General features: G+C 36.6%; 1 protein-coding gene across 2 annotated transcripts in view; it reads left to right on the top strand.

The window, feature by feature from the left end:
- The window catches only part of SNRK (SNF related kinase), a 65579-nt gene that overhangs the window by 723 nt on the left and 44092 nt on the right, over window positions 1-20764 (top strand). Inside the window, exons 2-3 of one of the 2 annotated variants that reach the window (XM_007983844.3) lie at window positions 13890-13951; window positions 17182-17876. In XM_007983844.3, the coding sequence (XP_007982035.1) occupies window positions 17288-17876 (589 nt within the window). In that variant the 5' untranslated portion in view covers window positions 13890-13951; window positions 17182-17287. The remainder of the gene's footprint in view (window positions 1-13889; window positions 13952-17181; window positions 17877-20764) is intronic. The other variant, XM_007983846.3, reaches the window with a different exon arrangement.

The following is a 20764-nucleotide window of genomic DNA, read 5'->3' as shown; positions in this document are numbered from 1 at the left end:
TTTCGGACCGGGAGACTGGGAAACCTACGTTCTTTTCCATAATCATCGCCTGTTGATTTCTTTCTGGACCATTTTACAGGAACCTTCCTGCCTTTTACTTGGACTTGGGTTGCAGGAAAGTGGCAGCCTTTTATCTTCGGGGTTCTTGGAGCTGTGCTATTTGTAACTGTTGGATCGCATACAATCCAGTAGCTTCATAGGGAGTTTCAGGATTTGGGGAGAATTTAGCAGTGGAGTTCCTAAATCTATAGAGGTCTGAGGATATGGGACCTTTCAAACTGTCCTGTTACTTTCCACCCCACTTCCCTTTAATTATTAAATGTGTGTTCTCAAAGTCTTAGGAACCGTGGTAAAGTTGACTTAATGCGTTAAACATTTGGTCAGGTTTTAAGGTGAAGCATGGCTTACAAGTGTTGGACATCCTGTTGAATCTCTACCAAATTCCTATCAAACATGAAATGCCTCAGTTTGGGTTCCTTGTATGGGATTGGAGCACTATGTCCCAAACCAGTCTTTAACTTATGGGAATATATATATAGCAGTGTACTTTAAAGCCCGGGTTGTCAAGGCTTATGTAATCAGTTTGTTAATTTATAATCTTGTTACGTTGCTTTCCAGATTTATAAAATAATTCCCTTAAGGAAATCTGTCCTCAACGTCTGCTTAAATATTTCTCACGGAATTGGATTCCTGAAGAGGAATGTACTGTACAAGTGATGATTAAAGCATACTAATTAGACAAGTTTCTTTTTTTAAAGAACACCAAATACCGAATTTTTAATCTGATTATCTGTGTAATTGTCCCTGAGAGGAGAACAGGTGACATTCCCATTTTACAGAACTAGAAATGAGAGAAATTACATGACATTCCCAAGGTCACATATTGAAGTAGTGTAGAAAGTCAAGTGCACGGTGCTAACTTTTTGTAATACTCTCATCCTCAAGGCTTTTCAGGCAGGAAACTTTCAGTCCCACCTTTCAGTTTTTTTTTAAAAGTTTTTATAATCAGTTTTTAATTGTTCATTTTGTGCACAAAAATTATTCTCACCGTATTTTTAAAATAATTCTGAGTATTTTTTCTCTTTTATTGCAGTAAGATCCATTAGTTTAAAACATGCTAGAACTCAGAAGTTGTACTAATTTTTATTTTTCTAGACCAGAAGTATAGATTGGGGCTTTATGGTTTAGATTTAATCACATAATCCTAAAAGAAAGACTTTTAAATGTCCTTATTAAAATTGAAGGACTTTCATGATATTTTTACTGGTCACAGGAAATACTGTTCATCTGAACTTCACTGTGAGTATTCCCTCATATAGAAAGTGAAACTAAATAGAAAAATACTTATTTCTGGAGATACTGAGCAGCCATGGTTCTAAGCACTGGTATAAATAAGGCATGATTTCTTCCCTGTAGCAGCTTGTCTAATCCTAAGAACTCTTTACACCGCCCAAGAAGAAAAGGGTACAAATGAACTTTCCATAGGCCAGAATCTTAGGAATTAAAAACGTAGATGAGAAACTCTAGACTTAATGTAACTGCATCCTAGTTTGCTTAACAACCGAAAGATAGAGTGTTTATAACTGAGATACTTTAGTAAGGAAACTGTTATTCAGAATTTAGGTATTTCCCAGTGTGTATGTATGTGCAGGTAAACTTAGAACAACTTAGGTGGAAAAACTGAGTGGATCCTAGCAGTTCTGAAGATAAATTTAACATTTGATCATTTATTCATGGAATGTTTTTGTGTCTCTTTTGGGGGCCCTAAGGTAGGGGGAGGGCAGCAGTAGAAAAGTGAATAAAAACCAGTTCCTGACTTTAGGTTCTTAGAAGCTATTGGGGAACACCAAGGTAAACAATATCAGTACGAACAGATGAACTGTGGTGAGGCATAGGGAAAACCCTGCAGAAGCACAAGGATGGTGGCAGTAACAGCCTGACATGGAAATACTTCACAGAGGGAAGTGATGGTTAAACTGGTCTTGAAGGATAGGAATTCCCAGGCAGAGAAGAAGGGAAAAGGCTCAGAGGGTTCAGAAGACAAGGTCAAGTGGTGGGAGAAGAACATAGATCCAAGTGGGTGAAAGGGAGTTGAGAAGGCTGAGACAATGCAGCTGTTTTTCCTTAAAGCCTTTGCAAAGGAAGGAGAGAAATAGGGCAGTTGCTTTGGGGTATGGAGGAGAAGGTTGTTGGTGAGGTGTTTTGTTTTAACTTTGGAAAGAGCTGGTATGAAATTCCTCAGATTTAATGGCCTCACAAGTGAGCACTGGAACTGTGTTGTCTGCTCTGGATAATGCAGAGCTGTGTCATTGATCCTCATCTGCTTTTCTGCACATCTGCTTTGGGTTGTGGCTCTGTGTCTCATGGGAAACCATTTCTTGCTGGTGGTAGGGAAGGAACCTGTCTAAAGAGGATTCCTGTTTTGCCATCCCTGAACATTTATTTCTCTGCTGTCACTTCCAGAGCCTCCTGAGAGTCTGCTTTGGCATCGCCAGCATTTGGCCTCTGCTCAGGTAGGCTCTTCCATAGCAAATCAGTCCTCTTTCCCTTTCCTTTTGCTGTTATGCCCCCTAGTCTGCTGCCATGTGGCTACTCAAAAGTTACTTCGGACTCAGAGGTCATTAGTTTTTCATTTGACATGTTTTAAGTTTTGGAGTATCTTCAAACCCAAAGCAAGATTAGGTCTGTCTGTACATCTAAACACATACCCTTTTGACTAATATTTGTCGGGAGCATTTAGTATAGGTTGACAGAATGCTTCAGGAGCCTGGATTACACAACATAATGGTGGTCAAATCACAGCCTCACTAGGCCTCAATTTCTTAGTTGTTGACATGCAGTTATCTCTCTTAAACCCACAAGACTGCCAGTTCTTTGAAGGCAGAGACGACTTCTTTGATCTCTACATCATCAGACCCAAGTAATGCCTGGTATATAGTCTGTACCAAGAAGTGTCTTGGTGAAGAAGGTTAAAAAAAATCTAATCTTTAGTTTGTTGATTTTATCAGCCTGTTATAGAAACCACACCCTTTCTAATAAAGCCGGGTTGGATTTGAATTGTTTTTCAGTCATACAATTTCAGAACTAGAAGCAAATCCTCTACTCTCTGCTAGCATGTTGTAGATGTTCCTGTCCTGAAAGTCCAGTCTGAGAGAATGGCATCACCAGCTACCACTCTCCACTAGAGTCATTCTGGATTTCCGCCTTTGCTTAGCCTCCTGTGCGTTGAGTTCTTGGATTCTACTTCCAAAATGTGTCTCCTCCACAACATCGTTATCATCACTGCCCATATCAGCTGCTCTCATTTTTAAGTCTTTAAGTAATTTACCTGGAGGCATTTTCAGTTGTCTTCTTACCTGTCTTCTAGCTCTATTCTTGTCCCTTCAGTCTGATCTTCACTTTGCTGCCAGAGTAATTTGTTAAACCATTGTCTCTGATTGCCGTTCTCCTGCTCAGGATTTTTCTTGAGCTCTTTTTTTGGCTCTTTACGCTGGCCTTCATTTGTTCGTTTAATAAAATGTATCTGTATATTTTGAGTAGATGCTATACTTGGCAGGCCCTGGGATAAAGAACTAAATAAAATGAACATGATCCTTACGTGAACTGAGCCTGTCATTTAATTTAGTGGGGGACACAGATTATTAACCACACAGTCACACAAATAATTATATGACCTCACAGTTGTGATAAGGGTCATAATGGCAAAGGACGCGGTGCTGTGAGTGAGTATAGGGAGCTGGTATGTGCAGGGGGTTGGGGAGGACAAGGGGATGGTCAAGAAGTCGTTCTTTAAGCTGGGCCCTAGAGCACGGGTAAGGGCTAGTCTAGACCTAAGAAGTAGAAATTGATGAATTATATGGAATACAAGACCCTTTGGGTATCTGGTTCTTACCAACCTGCCTGACCTTGTCCCCTACGCTCTGCATATATTGTTGTCTGAGTCACACTAAACATCCTTGGGTGTCTTTCCTGAAAAGCCTCTTCCTTACCGTTGCCAGTTTCAGTTCTTAGCTCAAACATACAAAAATTATTTCTCCAGAATGCTGTCTGTGGCATTCTCCAAGGCAGATTTAGGAGAAAAGAACACCTCTTTTTGCATATCTGTTCCCGTAAGAGACTGTGAACAAGTTGAGACAGGGACCTTCCTAGTATCCAGTACAGGTGTTTAGGGGCCAGTTTATTGGGCCAATAGGGGATGAGGTTACTGATAAAAATGAGATGGAGAACTATATATGCAACCCCTCTCAAATACTGTAATCTCGTGGGAAGGAGGCCAGTTCTAAAGTTAGGGGGATAAAATCCTTAGGTGATTTGTATTCTACTCACACCCTGCTAATATATATTATCCCATTTAGCTTTCACAGTAACTGTCCAAGGTGGTGATTATCTTTATTTTATCAAGACATGCCTTTTCATGGAAGTCGAGTAACTCGTTGGGCTGTAGATCCTGTGGTGCTCTTTCCACTGTGCTGTCATGCCACTCTGCATATGTGCTTAATAAATGAATTTTGATCATTCCTAAAGTGTGCTTCCATGGTGAAGATGATAAGAAAAGTTAACTGTGGTACTTTGAAATGTGGAACCTTAGGACTGTTATCCTAGCTCCTCCTCTGATGTTCCCTCGCCCCCATGTGTATACATACATACTTAGGTTATTGTGTTTTACTCTATTGCATAGCTAGGGGAATAATAATCAAATTTGCTTTAATACTTAGCTATGTTGGTTCTTCTATTTTAGAGACATTGTAGATATTTTAATATAAGTTTTACTCTTACAGTATGACTTATATGAAGTTCATTTTAGACTTAGGACAATATACTAACAAATATTCATAGATTATTAAGCTAGAGTGTACTGTATTCACGGATCTCTTTTTAAAAACAGCTGTAATATTACACAACCTTTTTATTTAATAGTGGACAGAAACGGTGATTACTTTTTTTTTCAAAAACTTAAAATTTGTGTAACTTAAAAAGAAATAAGTTTTAGTGATCTGTTGCACTGCATGGTGATCACAGTCAACAATAATGTATTGTTATGTCTTTAAATTGCCGAAAGAGTAGATCCTTAACATCCTCAACACACAAATGTGATAAGTAGGTAAGGTGAAGGATATGTTCGTGAGCTTGATTGAATATTTCTGCAGTGTATAGGTAGATCGAAACGGGGTGATTGTATTTTAAAGTGAAGTTTAGCTTTCTGCTTTACCTCATTTTTTGCATGTTAAACAGTTCTCTCTTTATTGGCATAAAGTTTTATGAATGGTACTAAAGAAATTTGGAGTGAGAATATTCAGTCTACAGTTTCAGGGCTTGGTTTTTGTCCTTTGCTTTTCTATTTTCTGAGTATTTGCTAATCCTCTTGTGAGGAAAATGCTTTTTCAGAAACAAATGGAAAGAGTATAATTTGCAAAATACATCAAAATTACAGTTTGGGAAAGAATAAAGGACAGTATTTTTAAGGGGAAAATAAAACCTGCTTAAATTTTACCTGAATTACTTGGTGTTGGCTGGGAAGGAATCTTGCTGTCACAAAATTGTATGCAAACAATTGTGTGAAGTTATTTTCAAGGGACCCTTCCATTTTTAAATGACCAATAATTACCTCGGCCTGTTTTATGAATGGCTGTTTTCCTGTAACTTCCTTTCTCAACTTGAGATGCAGTTTCTAAACATTTCAAAAAGTTTTAAATGGAATTATTTGTTCTTAATGTTTAAACATCTAATGTTTATTAGATGAATTTCTTCCCCTTAAGACAGCTGGAGCAGGTAGCTTGAATAGTTACCTGCATAATTATACATAGTTGCATAATTGGAGGAACACTAGAAATGTCAAAATATATTAATTTTACTGTCTTTGTTTTTCTTTGAATTAGAAAGGAGTAGGTAGAAACTTCGTATTGTTTAAGGGAAAAAAAAGCAAGGCTCAGGGGTTGGTGAGGACTAGAATCCAACCCAGGCAGCTCTTAACTGGGTATAGGACCTGGACAAAGTGAGTTCTTAACCTCATTGGCCCTGCTTTTTCATTTGTAAAATGGGTATCACTCTTAAGGAATTAAATGATATAATAAATGTAAAAAGTGCAGTACGTGCATAGATTCCTAGAAATTAAAATCTGTTTCCTCATTTTGAGACCTGCATTCAGACAAAACTGGAATTCTAATGGGCAACTGTGGCAGCAAAAGACATTTTAAAAATTAGAAATAAGACAAAGAAAAATCCATGGTTTTGCTTTACTCGTTTCTGTATAAACCTGTTTAGGTTAGTAATAGATTTTTAGTAGTATGTATATGGGTGATAACGAGAGAGATCTATTAAGCCATAACAAAAATTTATAGTTTTATGAAACTTTGTAGTGAAAATGAACTTTTAAAATTTGTTTAAATTCTCGAATAAGCTTATTTCTGTGTTGCTTTCATGTTAATATGTAAAGGATTTTCCTCTTCCATTGAGGCTCTTTGATGAGAAGCTTTTCCTATGCAATTTTTATTCTTTAATGACACTGACTAAACTTAAGTATAATTCAAACACAGATATGTGGTGAATTATTTAGTATAGCAAATTTTCCATTTGTTTTGTCCAGCACCGTTGCTTAAATGATGAGCCATTAGGTATTCTTCAGAATCAGCTGCCTCTCTTAAGTTTACTAAATGTATCTCACTTCTACCCCCAAGTCATCACTTTACCCAAACTGGTGTTCTCCTTTCCTAAGCCAGCCAGCAGTAGGCACTCTTACTTTGTTGCTTGTTTACCCCACTTTCAGAAATGGTGTTCCTCTACTCCTGTTGAAGGATAAGCCCTGGTCTGTGGGCTGCCCCTGTCCTTGGTGAGCCTGCCTTCTACAGTATCCTCTATTCTTCCTCTCACATGCCTCACCTAGGCTCACTTGTATAATTATTTCTCTTTTTATGCGTGAATACTATTTTCTTTTTTTTTTTTTTTAAGTCCTGGGATACATGTACAGAATGTGCAGGTTTGTTACATAGATATACATGTGCCATGGTGGTTTGCTGCACTGTAGATCCTATTTTCCTAAATCATTTTTGAGATTTGAATGGACAGGGACTGTGTTGTGTCCTGTACAGTTAAGGCTCAACTTATTTGTTAACGAAAATGACTTAGTGTTTCTGTTATTCAGACTAAAGCAGTTGCATACCTTTATTTCTTTTATTTGTTTTTCTTGTTTTTCTTTTCTTTTTTTTTTTGAGACAGGGTCTCGCTTTGTCTCCCAGGATGGAGTGCAGTGGCTGATCTCGGCTCGTTGCAGCGTGGACTCTTGAGCTCCGGTGATCAGCCTGCCTCAGCTTCTCAAAGTGCTGAGGTTACAGGTGTGAGCCACCATGCTGGGCTGCATACCCTCTTTCTCAGAGGAAGTAAATATTTCATTGAATATGCCTTTATTTATGTTTATTAACATTACATAAGTAAGCATTAGATAGTATAGTACACAGTGTATTTTCAGAAAAATTGGTGTATTTCATAGATCGCTTAATGGAAAAGTAAATGGAATGGATAATTATGTACAGAAAGTCAAAAATTTAGTAGCCTCTGCCTTTCCTGGAGTGTAAAAGCAGCACATATTCACTGCCAGAAATTTTAAAAGAACAGAAAAGCATAAAGAGAAAAAATATTCTGTAATCTTACTAATTTAACATTTTAAGTTTTTAAAATATATACATTCATACAGATTATATGCTTTTTAAAAATGATTGGGACAGACCAGGTATGGTGGCTCACACCTCGTAATCCTAGCACTTTGGGAGGCCAAGGCAAGGTGAATCACTTGAGGTCAGGAGTTTGAGACCAGCCTGGCCAATATGGTGAAACCCCATCTCTACTAAAAAAAAGTATAAAAATTAGCTGGGTGTGGTGGCATGTGCCTATAATCTCAGCTACTTCGGAGGCTGAGGCAGGAGAATTGCTTGAACCTGGGAGGCGGAGGTTGCATTGAGCCAAGATTGTGCCACTGCACTCCAGCCTGGGTGACAGAGACTCCATCTCAAGAAAAAAAAAAGATCGGGATTATATGCTGTAAAGTTTGGTATATACAGTTTTTTTTTAAACTTAACATTATGTTGTGAGACTTTCCCATGAAATTAAATAGCCTCAAAATATGGTGGCATACTGTTAACATTAGGTATGTTGTGTTTTACTTAACCATCTCCTTATTGTAGACCTTTAGATTATTTGATTTTTTTTTGCATGTATAAATATCACTGAACATTGTTGAATGTAAATATTTGTCCTCATCTTTCTTTGAGACGTGAATCTAGTAGTAAGATTATTGTCAAGGATATTAATTATTTTAAGGCTCGTGAGACAGGTTGAGTATCTCTTGTCTAAAATGCTTAGCACCAGAAGTGTTTTGGATTTTGTCAGATTTCGTAACATTTGCAATATACATAATGATGGGACCCAAGTCTAAACATGAAATTAATTTCTGTTTCATTTACACCTGTACATATATGCTAAAGGTAATTTTATACCCCATTTTTAATAATTTTGTGCATGAAACAAAGTTATGACTGCATTTCCTCTCAAAAATTAATAGAAACTGTGATTGGTCACATGAGGGTTTTTTTTTACTTGTAGTGTCTTGTCAGCACTGAAAGCTTCAGATTTTGGAGCATTTTTGGATTTCATATTTTCACCTTAGGGATACTCAACCTGTACACTTATCGCCAAATTGTTTTTCAGAAAGGTAGCTTGCTTGCAGTCCCACCAGTGGAAGAGAATCCCTGGAATGAACCTGTTTTTGAGTCAAAGTCAGTGAAATGTTAGGTGCCAGTATTTTGGTTTATTGCATAGTTTTTTTTTTTTTCTTCCTGTTTCACGATTCTTTTTTGGCCATTTTTTAAGTATCACTTTTATCAAAATATTAGGAGGAATAAAAAGATGGTAGGGAGTTAAAGTGAGTTTTGACAGTGGTAATAAAAGCTTTAGATCAGAAGAGATTTAGATTATTAAAATTCTCCATAACTTAATATTCTGTTTTCCTGGGCACAATAGTAATTGTGGGTTGGCTTTGTTTATTTTGGAGTAATTTCTATATATACCCAGCTTTTGTTTAAGTCATTACTTATTATGTGAACACTTAATGCTGGAATTGTTACCATACTAATTTTTAAATCCTACTTACCTATAGGTAGAAAGATGACATGCTTAGCATTTTTCATCACTTTAACGAGAGACAGAATCTGTTTAGGAATTTCAACTTATTGTCTGTGTTGCTGGTCCAGGTCTTGTGGCTTGGATGTTAATCTCTTCCTCTCTACAAATACTAAGTACTATACATCAGTTAATGATTTGCTTAACTCCTGAATACATTCAAATTCCTTTATATATGCTGGACTGCGCTTGTTTTACTTAGAGGAAATAAAGATTACTCAAACCAGTGCTTCAAGGATTCTGCATTGGCAACGAAATCATTGCCTCAAGCAACTGGAACAGGCTTCTCACCATGACATTCCTAGTCCCCTCAGCAGCCCCTAGTCCATCAAAATTGATGAAAACGAAGAACATACTTTAGTAGGTAGCTACCTTGTCTTGGAAAATGGTTTCTTAGAGACTTGGGAGTACAAATTGCCCAAAAGAAGATTTCTAATAATAAATGACTTTAATCTTTTAATTTGTAGATCCCATCTTGATCCCATCCAGCGATTGCAGACTGATAACTGCATAACCACATAGTAATATTCAACCAATCCAGTGAAAAACTCTGAATTCTTCTACAACTTAGGACCTATTGACCTGTTAATGGTTCTTATCTTTGGTTTATAGCTTATATTAGTAACTCCTAGGAGAAGCCATGCTATCATTAAAAAGTGAAATATTGTTTACTTTTTTTTTTTTGTTTTGAGACTGAGTCTTGCTCTGTTGCTCAGGCTGGAGTGCAGTGGTGTGATCTCGGCTCACTGCAACCTCCACCTCCTGTGGTCAAGCGATTCTCCTGCCTCAGCCTCCCAAGTAGCTGAGACTACAGGCCCGTGCCACCACGTCCAGCTAACTTTTGTATTTTTAATACAGATGGGGTTTCAACATGTTGGCCAGGCTGGTCTCGAACTCCTCACCTCAAGTGGTCATCCATCTGCCTCAGCCTCCCAAAGTGCTGGGATTACAGGTGTGAGCCACCATGCCTGGCTGACATATTTACTTTGAATAAAGAAAACAGCAGTGGTGACTGCATAATGGGGTCATGTTTATTTTACTTGACCTAAAGGTTATTCCTGGAAGACTTAGTTTACTGTCTTCCTTTCAGCCTATACCATTTTTAAAATTTTAGCAGTAAAATCAGGTTGGTAATACCATTGAGAGAGTGTTAGTTCCTCTACTTAAGTTGGTTTTTCTATAGATGTACAGTTTGGTCTACTATTTTTCAGGAGTAAGGATTACAGTTTTCATTTTTTGGTATTTGTAAAAGATACCAGATAATTTCTATGTGTAAGAAGCTTAAATGCAGTTTTAGTGGAGCTTTGCAAAAACTCAAACTTTTAGTTGTCTGTATTAGATTGATATACTGGTGCATATATATGTGTGTGTGTATATATATATTTAAGCATTTAAATGTTTGAGAAGAATATTGGTGATCTGATTTTGGAGGAAAACTCCAAATAAACAAAATGTTTATTACTATAAATAAGCTATAAAAGTAGTACAATTTTTGTGCACAGTCGTTTTTGTTCAATTCCTCTACTTTCTCATGCCATGGATTGGTTCAGAGTGGTATCCAGGCAGAACTGCCTTTGTTGAGCATACTGTTTTGTCCCTGCCTCTCTAAGAGGTGTGAGGAAGAGGCATTTGTTTGATGTACAGTTGAGACTGCAATGGTGATGATGTTGATGAAAAGCTAAAAGTTAGTTTTAACAAGAATAACAGGGTGAATTCCAAATTGATAGTAGGTTTAACAGAAGCTGGTTCTACAACTGTTTTCAGCAGCTTGCAAAACGTGTGTAGGGCCACCCACACTTCCTTCCTCTTCTCCAGCCACACCCACATGCTTCAGTTGCTTCTGCTGTCTTTAGTAGGAGAACATCAGTATATTCTTGCAGCACATAACAGTACTTGTTTCTCAGACACAAGTTTTTATATTATGAGCATTCTTGGCAAGTTGGCCTATTTCATTTAAGTCCAGCCTAGTTATATGCCTGTGCTAAATAAAAAGGTTGCTTTAGAACGGCCTATTTAGTGGTTGCTGTTTAAAAACATGTTATCTTAGCTGTATAGTCATTTAAAATATCGATTTAGAAGAACTTAGTGCATGGGAAAATATTCACTTTTTAAAGTAGAGGAAAAAGTAGTTATCAAACTTCATGTCCAAAATCTTAGCTTTGTGAAGAACTGTAAGTATAAAGGATGTACACTCGGACCTGATGAGAAGTCATCCTAGATGAGCGTATAGCTGATTTTTATTTTCTTTTTTGTGCTTTTATGCATTTTCTAAACTTTCTAAAGTGAAAGTCTTGTATTAACTTTTCCAACTTGTTTTTTGGAGAGAAGCATTGTGAAAATAGTTACAAATCTCTTTTTACCCTGACATCCCCCCAAGCCCCTAAGTATTATCCCCATTTTATTTTTTAAAATTGTGTCTGGCCATATATTATAAATAGAAAATAATTTGAAAGAATCTATACCAAAATGTAAACAGATGTTATCATAAGGGGTGGGATAATGGATTTTTGTTTTCAAAATTCCCCCTCCCTTTTTTTACTGGTCTATATGTTCTAATTGTATTTTTCTCCTGAACTAAACAGATTTTTCTTTCGTAATTGTTTTTGAGATTTCCTATAAGAATATATTTGATGCGAAAAAATGTAAAGGAGTATTAAGTCCTTTTTGAAAAGCTAAATTTGGTAGAAAATTATATTAATATCATTTTAAAAGCAAATACTTAGATTTTGTGAGATGTTTTATTGAAAAACTCCCAGACTTTGATGCCTAACTAGAGACATTATTTCCTATATCTTATAGCACTCATTTTCAATTTAGTTTATTTTAGGAAACTGAACAACAGTTCAGTCTCTGAACTGGTCTCTGTTATGAAAGCAAGAGAGATAATAGTTTGGTGAATTCATTCTCTTGAAGTAGGGTAAACAGCTGAAAGAATTTCTCCTTGGATGGTGGGAACGTCATCTTTGTAACAATGATGGTGGTGGTGGTAGCTGGTATTTACAGAATGCTTACTCTGTGCCAGGCACTGTTCTAAACACTTTACCTGTATTAACTCATTTGATCCTCACCATATCCTATGAGATTGTTTTCTTATTACTAACATTTTCTAATGAAGAAACTGACCATACAGAGAAGTCAAGGTAACTTGCTGAGTTCCTTTGGCTAGTGATTGGTGAGCTGGGATTCAAATGCAGTTGTTGGTCTTTAGAACCAGTACTTACCACTGTATACTGCACTGCTTTGCCACAGAGACTAGGGATGAAACAGGGGCTGTTGGAAAAGGAGAAACAGGCAAGGATAGTGGAAGGAGCTACCATATCCCTCTTGGAGCTGAAGGACCAGTCAGGTAGGCATCCCAGGGTTCATCTGTCACTAGATGTAGACCTGTGCCCATGGCTTTGCCAGCCCTGTGTGTGCTGCAGAACTCTTGCTCCTTGTTCCCTCATTCCTGGCAGGACACTTGCTTTCATATCCAGATGTCAACCACCTTTCCTCCTCCTTTCACCTTTCGTATCTTGCTTCCCCCATTCTCTTGCACTCCTTTTCTCCCAAGTGCATTTGAACTTTACTTGGACACCTCTCACCTTTAGTGTATAGTGTAAATTATTATGTTGGCGTCATGTGAATGTTTAGGCCTTTCTGTTATTCATGTAATAGTTCATTTTCATGGAAAGACCTGCAAGGCTACCTCGGTCAGTATTCCCTCATCGTGCCACGAAGTTGGATATAAGTGATTTGCTTACATTCCTTTTGTTTGTGGTGATAGTTTCTTTGTTACTATCAAGTGGCGGGCCTCTGATGGCGAAGGTGTTTTGTGTGATCCCTGATGCTGGCATCATAAGTGATTTCCACTTGCCTTCTGGAGGACAGTGTGTTGTAAAGCTTGCCCTCCTTGGCTGCTGTAGTGTATTTCATGAGCCTGTAGGGGCTTCTAGAGATTGGGTGGCTTTGATGCCAGGCTGAGCATGATTGGAGCTAGAGATCGCTGCTTGTCAGGCAAGTTAAGCTTCATGGTACCTAGCATGCAGTTTCATGGGGAGGATTCAGTGAAATGTGAGTTTGGGGCCTGTTGTAGGAGGCATTTAAAAAATGACAATTGTACTGTTGTTCATTATTCTTTTCTTTTCTTTTCTTTCTTTCTTTTTTTTTTTTTTTTTTTGGTTGAGATGGAGTCTCACTTTGTCACCCAGGCTGGAGTGCAATGGCGCCATCTCGGCTCACTGCAGCTTCCGCTTCCGGGTTAAAGTGATTCTCCTGCCTCAGTCTCCTGAGTAGCTGGGAATACAGGCGCCCGCCACCACGCCCAGCTAATTTTTGTATTTTTAGTAGAGACAGGGTTTCACCATGTTGATCAGGCTAGTCCTGAGCTCCTGACCTCAATGATCCATCCGCCTCAGCCTCCCAAAATGCTGGGATTACAGGCGTGAGCCACCGCGCCCGGCCTTGTTCATTATTATTTCTTCATTTCAGTGGAATAATTTTTCTGACCTGTCTACCTGGAAAAATCTGTTCACTCTGAAATCCCTGTTTACTAAAGGTCACTTAAAGGAGTTGTAATTCACAGAAGGCAGAAGGATAATCGGGGAAACTGGGTTACTAAAGACAAATTTTACGATTTTTATACATTTGTCTAGATCCAGCCTTAGAGTATGTATTTTGACTTTAAGCAAAATTCAAACAAATACAACTAAATCTGAATCTTTTTCTGTATTTTCTTTTAGGAAAAAGAAGCAACTAACAAAACACTGTGATAACAAGGATTATTCAGTATGCAGTTTGCAGGGTATGTCTTGGAGACATTACAAATTCACCTTTATATAAGCCACATCTTAACATTCGGCATTGATGTTCAGAATGACTTTTGGGAGCTGCAAGATCCTCAAAGATCAAAAAAAACGATTTAGTTACTTTGTACTCTAACTCAAAATGTACTTGATAGTAGGATTGGACAGTAGACTAGTATTTAAAAAGATGTTCACTAACAAGGATGTTTTTCGTCTAAACTTTGAATTAATCATAGTGTCCTGTTCTTAGCTATACAATTTAATTGTGGTTTCATAGACTATGGAAAAGGGGTGCTCATAAAAAAAGGACATTATTTGGTAGTAAGAGTGATTGTTTCACTATGGGGTACTCATTGTGAAGATACCAATTAGATTCTTTCCCATGAGCTTGCTGTAGATTAAAAATTATTTCACCATGCCCTCTTGTTGGCACAGGTTTGGGAAGAGAAACATTCAGGTTTAATAGTACTTATCTGTGGGTGTCTGAGGCTCTGAAAAAAAAAATTTTTTTTTCATTTATTTTTGTGATAAAAATAGTTTTGTTTTCAAAAATCAGATTCATTTGTAAAATCTGATTTATGTAACTTTCCAGGAACACATCTAAACTAAAATGATAGATGAAAAGAACAAAATTATATAATTTGGGGGCAGCCTGAAGGAATGTGTTTTAAGAGCTAAAGTGGCATTTGCAAGCTTATGCAATAGAAACGTAGACTTGGGTAGAATTTTAAGCATAATTATTGCCCTTATAATTAATTGAAGTTAAAATATTTAAAGTTAGTTTCCTGCCACCCCCACCAGAGTTTTTATATCTGAACGTTAAATATACCAACTTAAAATTTCTTTGGGAAACTACTGTCCAAATAAAGCAAGGTCTTTCAATTTGGATTTTCCTGTTAATCCTGTCATTAAAGTTACTAGTTCAGATGACAGGGATAATATACATGTAGAAGAAATTTGCTTCCCCCAGCTCCCAACACCTAGGCATTGTATCAGTTTATTATTTAAAAATCTTAATAGCAGGATTAATAATTTTGGTTCTAAAATCAATTTGCAAACACAGCGTAGCATAGTGTTTTAAAGCATGGACTTTGGTGTCAGACAGCCCTGGGTTTCAGTCCCGGCTCTTTTACACACTGGCCATTTGGCCTACACCAAGTTACTGTGCCTCAAAAGGGGGCTAATAATTCCTGTCTCTGAGGGGAATTGTGAGGATTGAGTGAGGATGATGTGAAGTATTTGGCATGTGACTGGTGTGTAATACTCATTAAGTAAATGGTAGTGCTATTTATTATTACAATAATTACTAAAATGCAAAAAATATATTAGTAAACATATTAACATTGACTTTTTGAACTTGTAATTTAACTTAACATAAATTTTTTGAGGGGGTTCTAGGTATGTGATTCAGATCATTTCTGAAGTGGTATAAATATAAAAGTGACTTTATGCTTCTTTTATAGTTAGTATTTTAACTCTTAAGATGGTATTATCCTAAATGGGGCATTGATTAGAGTGGCCAAATGTTTATAAAGAATGTGGACTTTGAAATTTATTAATTAGGTGTGAATCCTAGCTTTTGCAGTTAATGTCACTTGTACCTAGAGCAACCTATTGCCTTAGCTATAAAAATGAGACCAGTGCTGACTGGCCAGGCACGGTGGCTCAAGCCTGTAGGCCAAGGCAGGAGGATTGCATGAGGCCAGGAGTTCAAGACCAGCCTGAGCAACATAGCAAGACCCTGTCTCTAATAAGAATAAATAACAGTTTTTAAAAATTAAAAAAAATCTTACCCATTATATGTCAAATTTCATTTTTTGGGATATTTTTATCTAAGTGGACTCAGTAATTAATGCTCTTAATATATAACTGAAAATGTGAAACTATATATTGAGAGGCATAGAAAAAGTAGAAAAAGCTTCTTAAAGGGATAGATACTGACTAATGGGAGAGAGCTGACCTAACGAGGTTGCTATATTCCTCGTTGGATTTTGTTATTCAGTTCTATTAAATGTTGGTCAGAAAAAAAAGTGAGGGTTCAGCCTGTGAGATATAAAGTTGCATCTTGTTTAATTTTATTGTTTTTCTGAGTCAGTGTAATTTATGGGGAACCTATTTCTGTTCATTTATTATAAAAGTTGAAATTTTTAAGTGCAGTATGAAATGCGGTTCTTAAAAACCAAATGATCTTTAAATCATCTGTAAGAATGCATGCCTGTTTACTCTTGGAATATAATCACGTTATGCTGGGTTGTGATTCAGAGTTGGAAAACGATCATTAAAAATCAGCATAACTGATGAATACCAGTAAATTAGCAAATATTTATTAAGTACCTACTACCACATACCTAGAACCCCCTCAAAAAATTTAAAGTTCAGTTATAAGTTTAAAAAGTCAATGTTAATAGTTTACTAATATGTTAAGCACCTACTGTGTGCCAGGTGCTTATCCTAAACAATAGTGATGCAAGAGCAAACAATTACCTCTGAAACATTTTGGAAAAAGTTGCATTTCAAAATTTAATAAGACAGTTTGGATTACATGCTATTTGTAAGCACTGTTCTAGGTATTGGGGGAAAGTAGAAGAAAAAAGAATCTTAGAATAGAAAATCCCTGAGAACCTGCTGCTGTCAGGATAGAGGAGATGGTGTACCCGAATACCTGTAGAATAAGACCACATAAAATAGAGGTGTCCCAAGGTGCTCTAGAGATATTGAGGAGGGAAGGAGTTAGAGAAACCTTCACAGAATGGAATTTTTCTTTTTTTCTTTCTTTTTTTTTTGCACTTAAAGGAAGTGATGTTGGTCTTGGGGAAACTGAAAAGTTGTTGGGTTTCTGTCTAAATGTTTATTCTTCGTGTTTTCCCTTGTCAACTCTTGCCTTATTTTTTAAGACACTAATTAAAATTACTTTTAGAAAATGTTTGTTTTTTAAACATGCTTGTCAAACTTGCCAGTTTTCTTATTACTGACCACCAAAAAATTGCTTCCAATGAACTAATTTTTTTTTCCAGTTTGCAAAAATTTAGTATTTAAATTCTCAGCCTTTGTAATATAAAGTCTAAATATAGAAATGGGTTGTTATGAATGACCCTGACTCATTTTATATCTCAATTTATTTTCTTCAAGTTTCTCTTAAAATGAAAAAAAAAACAAAAAATGAACTGATTTTAAAGTTTGTGAAGAAAAGTCACAGAAACTTAATTTTGTTTCTCTTCTTATTTTGTAGATATCCATGACGACATTGAAAATGAATTTTTTGTATTCACCAGATATTCTTATATGAGAAGATCTATTTCAAACAGTCTAAATATTTTTTCTTCTGTTGGACCAGCATGGCGGGATTTAAGCGAGGGTATGATGGAAAGATTGCTGGATTATATGATCTGGATAAAACCTTGGGTCGAGGCCATTTTGCTGTGGTTAAACTTGCCAGGCATGTCTTTACGGGTGAAAAGGTGGCAGTAAAAGTTATTGACAAGACAAAACTGGACACTCTAGCTACTGGTCATCTTTTCCAGGAGGTGAGATGCATGAAACTAGTGCAGCATCCTAACATCGTCCGCCTTTATGAAGTTATTGACACCCAGACCAAACTATATCTTATTCTAGAACTTGGGGATGGAGGAGATATGTTTGATTATATAATGAAACATGAGGAGGGTCTTAACGAAGACTTGGCCAAGAAGTACTTTGCTCAGATAGTTCATGCTATATCTTATTGCCATAAACTCCATGTGGTTCACAGAGACTTAAAACCAGAGAATGTAGTCTTCTTTGAAAAACAAGGTCTTGTAAAGTTGACAGACTTTGGGTTCAGCAACAAATTTCAACCAGGGAAGAAGCTCACTACAAGCTGTGGATCTCTTGCATATTCTGCTCCAGAAATTCTGCTTGGTGATGAGTATGATGCACCTGCAGTAGGTAGGTAACCTCGGTCCAGTATTTGGCCACTTGCATTCTGCCAGCTAGAGTTGGTCAAATCAGTTGTTTATCTAAAAATGATTTCTAGAGAATTTAATTGGCCTTAACTAGCAAATTGGGTTTCATAAATGCCATATATTCCTAAAGCTGGCAATTTGTTGATTTCAACTTTTAGATGGCAAATGTGTAAAGTATATTTGTGAGTACAAAGGAAAATGAGTAAGTTATCATTTAAGGTAATCTCTTTTCTTAAGGTCCAAATGCTTTTCTTATCTTAGATTTTTCTTTTAGTGGCTGTGTTTAGCCATTTCCTTTCTGTGCATATCCTCTAACAATCATTGGAGACCCATATTGGAAAGGTACTGTGAATATTACAGTGCAGTGTCAATAATTTGGGTATTAGAATCATTTATTAACTGTGAACTTGAACAAGTGCTTGACCTCTCTGCTTCATTTTTTATCCATAATATAGAATTGAATCAGGTACAGGTGTAGCACTCCCATATTATCTTGTTTACTCTTCACAGTGACCTGTGGGGTTGTTATTGTCCATCTCATTGTTCAGAATAGGAAACTGGCATACAGAGGCTTTCTGTATGGTGGATTCTGGAATTGTGGTACCTTTGGCATTCCTAACTGCCTTCTTTCCCTCTCCACACACTTTGTGCTCTTTCACTTGTCAAGATTTATCTATTTGTGGTGAAAGTATTTACTGCCTTTCAGTTTGTGTAAACTGTGTCTCCTTGGGATTGTATTTGTTTTGAAGTTCATGTAGGAATTTGTTCTTAATTTTTTTTAAGGATTTGTTGGTCAGAAGGTGCAGTCAGCTTTTTGTTAGTTTAATCTTGGAAAAATGTACTAATATTACATGCACATGATGTCAGATTCATACATGTAAGTATTCTGCTTGCATTTGTGGTAACTTGAAATGCAAGTTAAAGGATTAATGACAAAGGTGCACTTAACGTTGAAGAGTGTTGATGTTATATTGAATACTTTGTGCACCAAGACACTGATTTTCATGTTAAGACTATCATGTTCTGGAAAAGAAAGGGGTAATGAGCGGTTTCTGCCTACTACAGATAACTAGACTTCACTGAAGTCTTTCCTTAGAATATTTGAGTGGAGATTTTTGATTAATGGAGCCATTCTAATCAGACAGTGAAGCCAGGAATTTCCAGAAGAAGAAACACAAATGTCTACACATGAAAAACTCTTGAACCTCATTAGTGCAAATTTAATAAGAGTATCCTATTAAAGATAAGGTACTCTTTAAAATCTATTAAACATAGGATACTCTTTCATACTTTTCACATTGGGAAAAACTAGAGTCAGACAAAACTAAGTGTTGATAAGACCATGGACTATCAGGAACTCTTACACTATTTAGAAGACAATTTGGCAATGTCTGGTAAAGTTAAAGATGTACACATCTGGTAACCCAGCAATTCTCTCCTACATATGCACTCCAGAGTAACTCTCACTTATGTATACAAGAGATTTTCAAAGAACGTTTTTAACAGCATTATTGAATGTACAGTAGGGGAATAATTTGTTAACAGTATTCATATTGAATTCTATATATGGTAAAAATTAAACATTTTTGCCAGCATGATTGGATCTCACACACAAGCATACTTTTTAAGGGAAACAAAGCAAATTGATGAAGAGTACATACAACATTTATATAAATTTTTTTTTTTTTTTTTGGAGACAGAGTCTCACTCTGTCACCCAGGCTGGAGTGCAGTGGCACGATCTCAGCTCACTGCAAGCTCTACCTCCTGGGTTCACACCATTCTCCTGCCTCAGCCTCCCGAGTAGCTGGGATTACAGGCACCCGCCACCACGCCCAGATAATTTTTTTTGTATTTTTAGTAGAGATGGGTTTTCACTGTGTTAGCCAGGATGGTCTCCATCTCCTGACCTCGTGATCCACCCGCCTCGGCCTCCCAAAGCGCTGGGATTACAGGCATGAGCCACCACCCCAGCCAACATTTATATAAAATTTTAAAACATACAAAGCAGTGTTATATATTATTTACTAGTATGTGCACATGTATTACATGTAGTAAACTCTGAAGAATGCTTGAGAGCAAGATAGGTTACTTCTAAGGGGCAGGCATATCTGTAGGCTTTCAGCTGTATTGGTGATGTTTATTTTCTAAGTTGGGTGGTAGGTACACAGGGGTTCATTGTAATGTTCCTTCCCCCCCCCCTTATATCTTAAATATTGCATAATAAAACTTTTAAAAAGCTATTAAAAAAGGAAAAGAAAACCACTTGGGAAGATGTTCACCAGTCTAATAAATGATCACCATGTGTTGGTGAAGTAGGCTTGGGTGGAGTTCATGGGTAACATGTTCATTTTCATTATTTATAGTTATTTCAATTCGTATTGTGTGATATGTGATTGAAATATGGAATTGCTATTTTAAAAAAATGGACAGGTGTCTTTCTGTTAATGTACTATTAGTTTATCGTGCCAAAAGTAGTCTGATTTTTCACAAATGTTTACTAAAATGAGCATACACAAAAATTAAAATCAGACATATTTTGTGATGTTACTTAATAAAAAACTTTGATTCTTTTTTTTTAAAATAAGTGTTTATAGTATGCTGGTCCTCTGCATTGAGAATTCACTGAGGAATTGTCTATTTTATTGTTCTTTTCAAAAAAATCAGATTTGATTTTACTTATCAACTATACTTTTTGTTTTAGATGTCTTTTTTTTCTTTATTCTTTCTAGGATCTTTGAGGTTTTCTATTTTTTAATAGCATCATGTATCAAAAGCTTATTTCTGTGTGTCTTGATTTCTAACAAATGGTTTATTAATGCTATTTAGAAGACAATCTGATGTGTACATCTTTAATGCTATGTGATTTGAA

Source organism: Chlorocebus sabaeus, chromosome 22 (genome assembly GCF_047675955.1).
Source record: "Chlorocebus sabaeus isolate Y175 chromosome 22, mChlSab1.0.hap1, whole genome shotgun sequence".
Taxonomy (NCBI): Eukaryota; Metazoa; Chordata; class Mammalia; order Primates; family Cercopithecidae; genus Chlorocebus; species Chlorocebus sabaeus.
The sequence above is the reverse complement of the archived record's forward strand: the minus strand, read 5'-3'. Positions and strand labels throughout refer to the sequence as shown.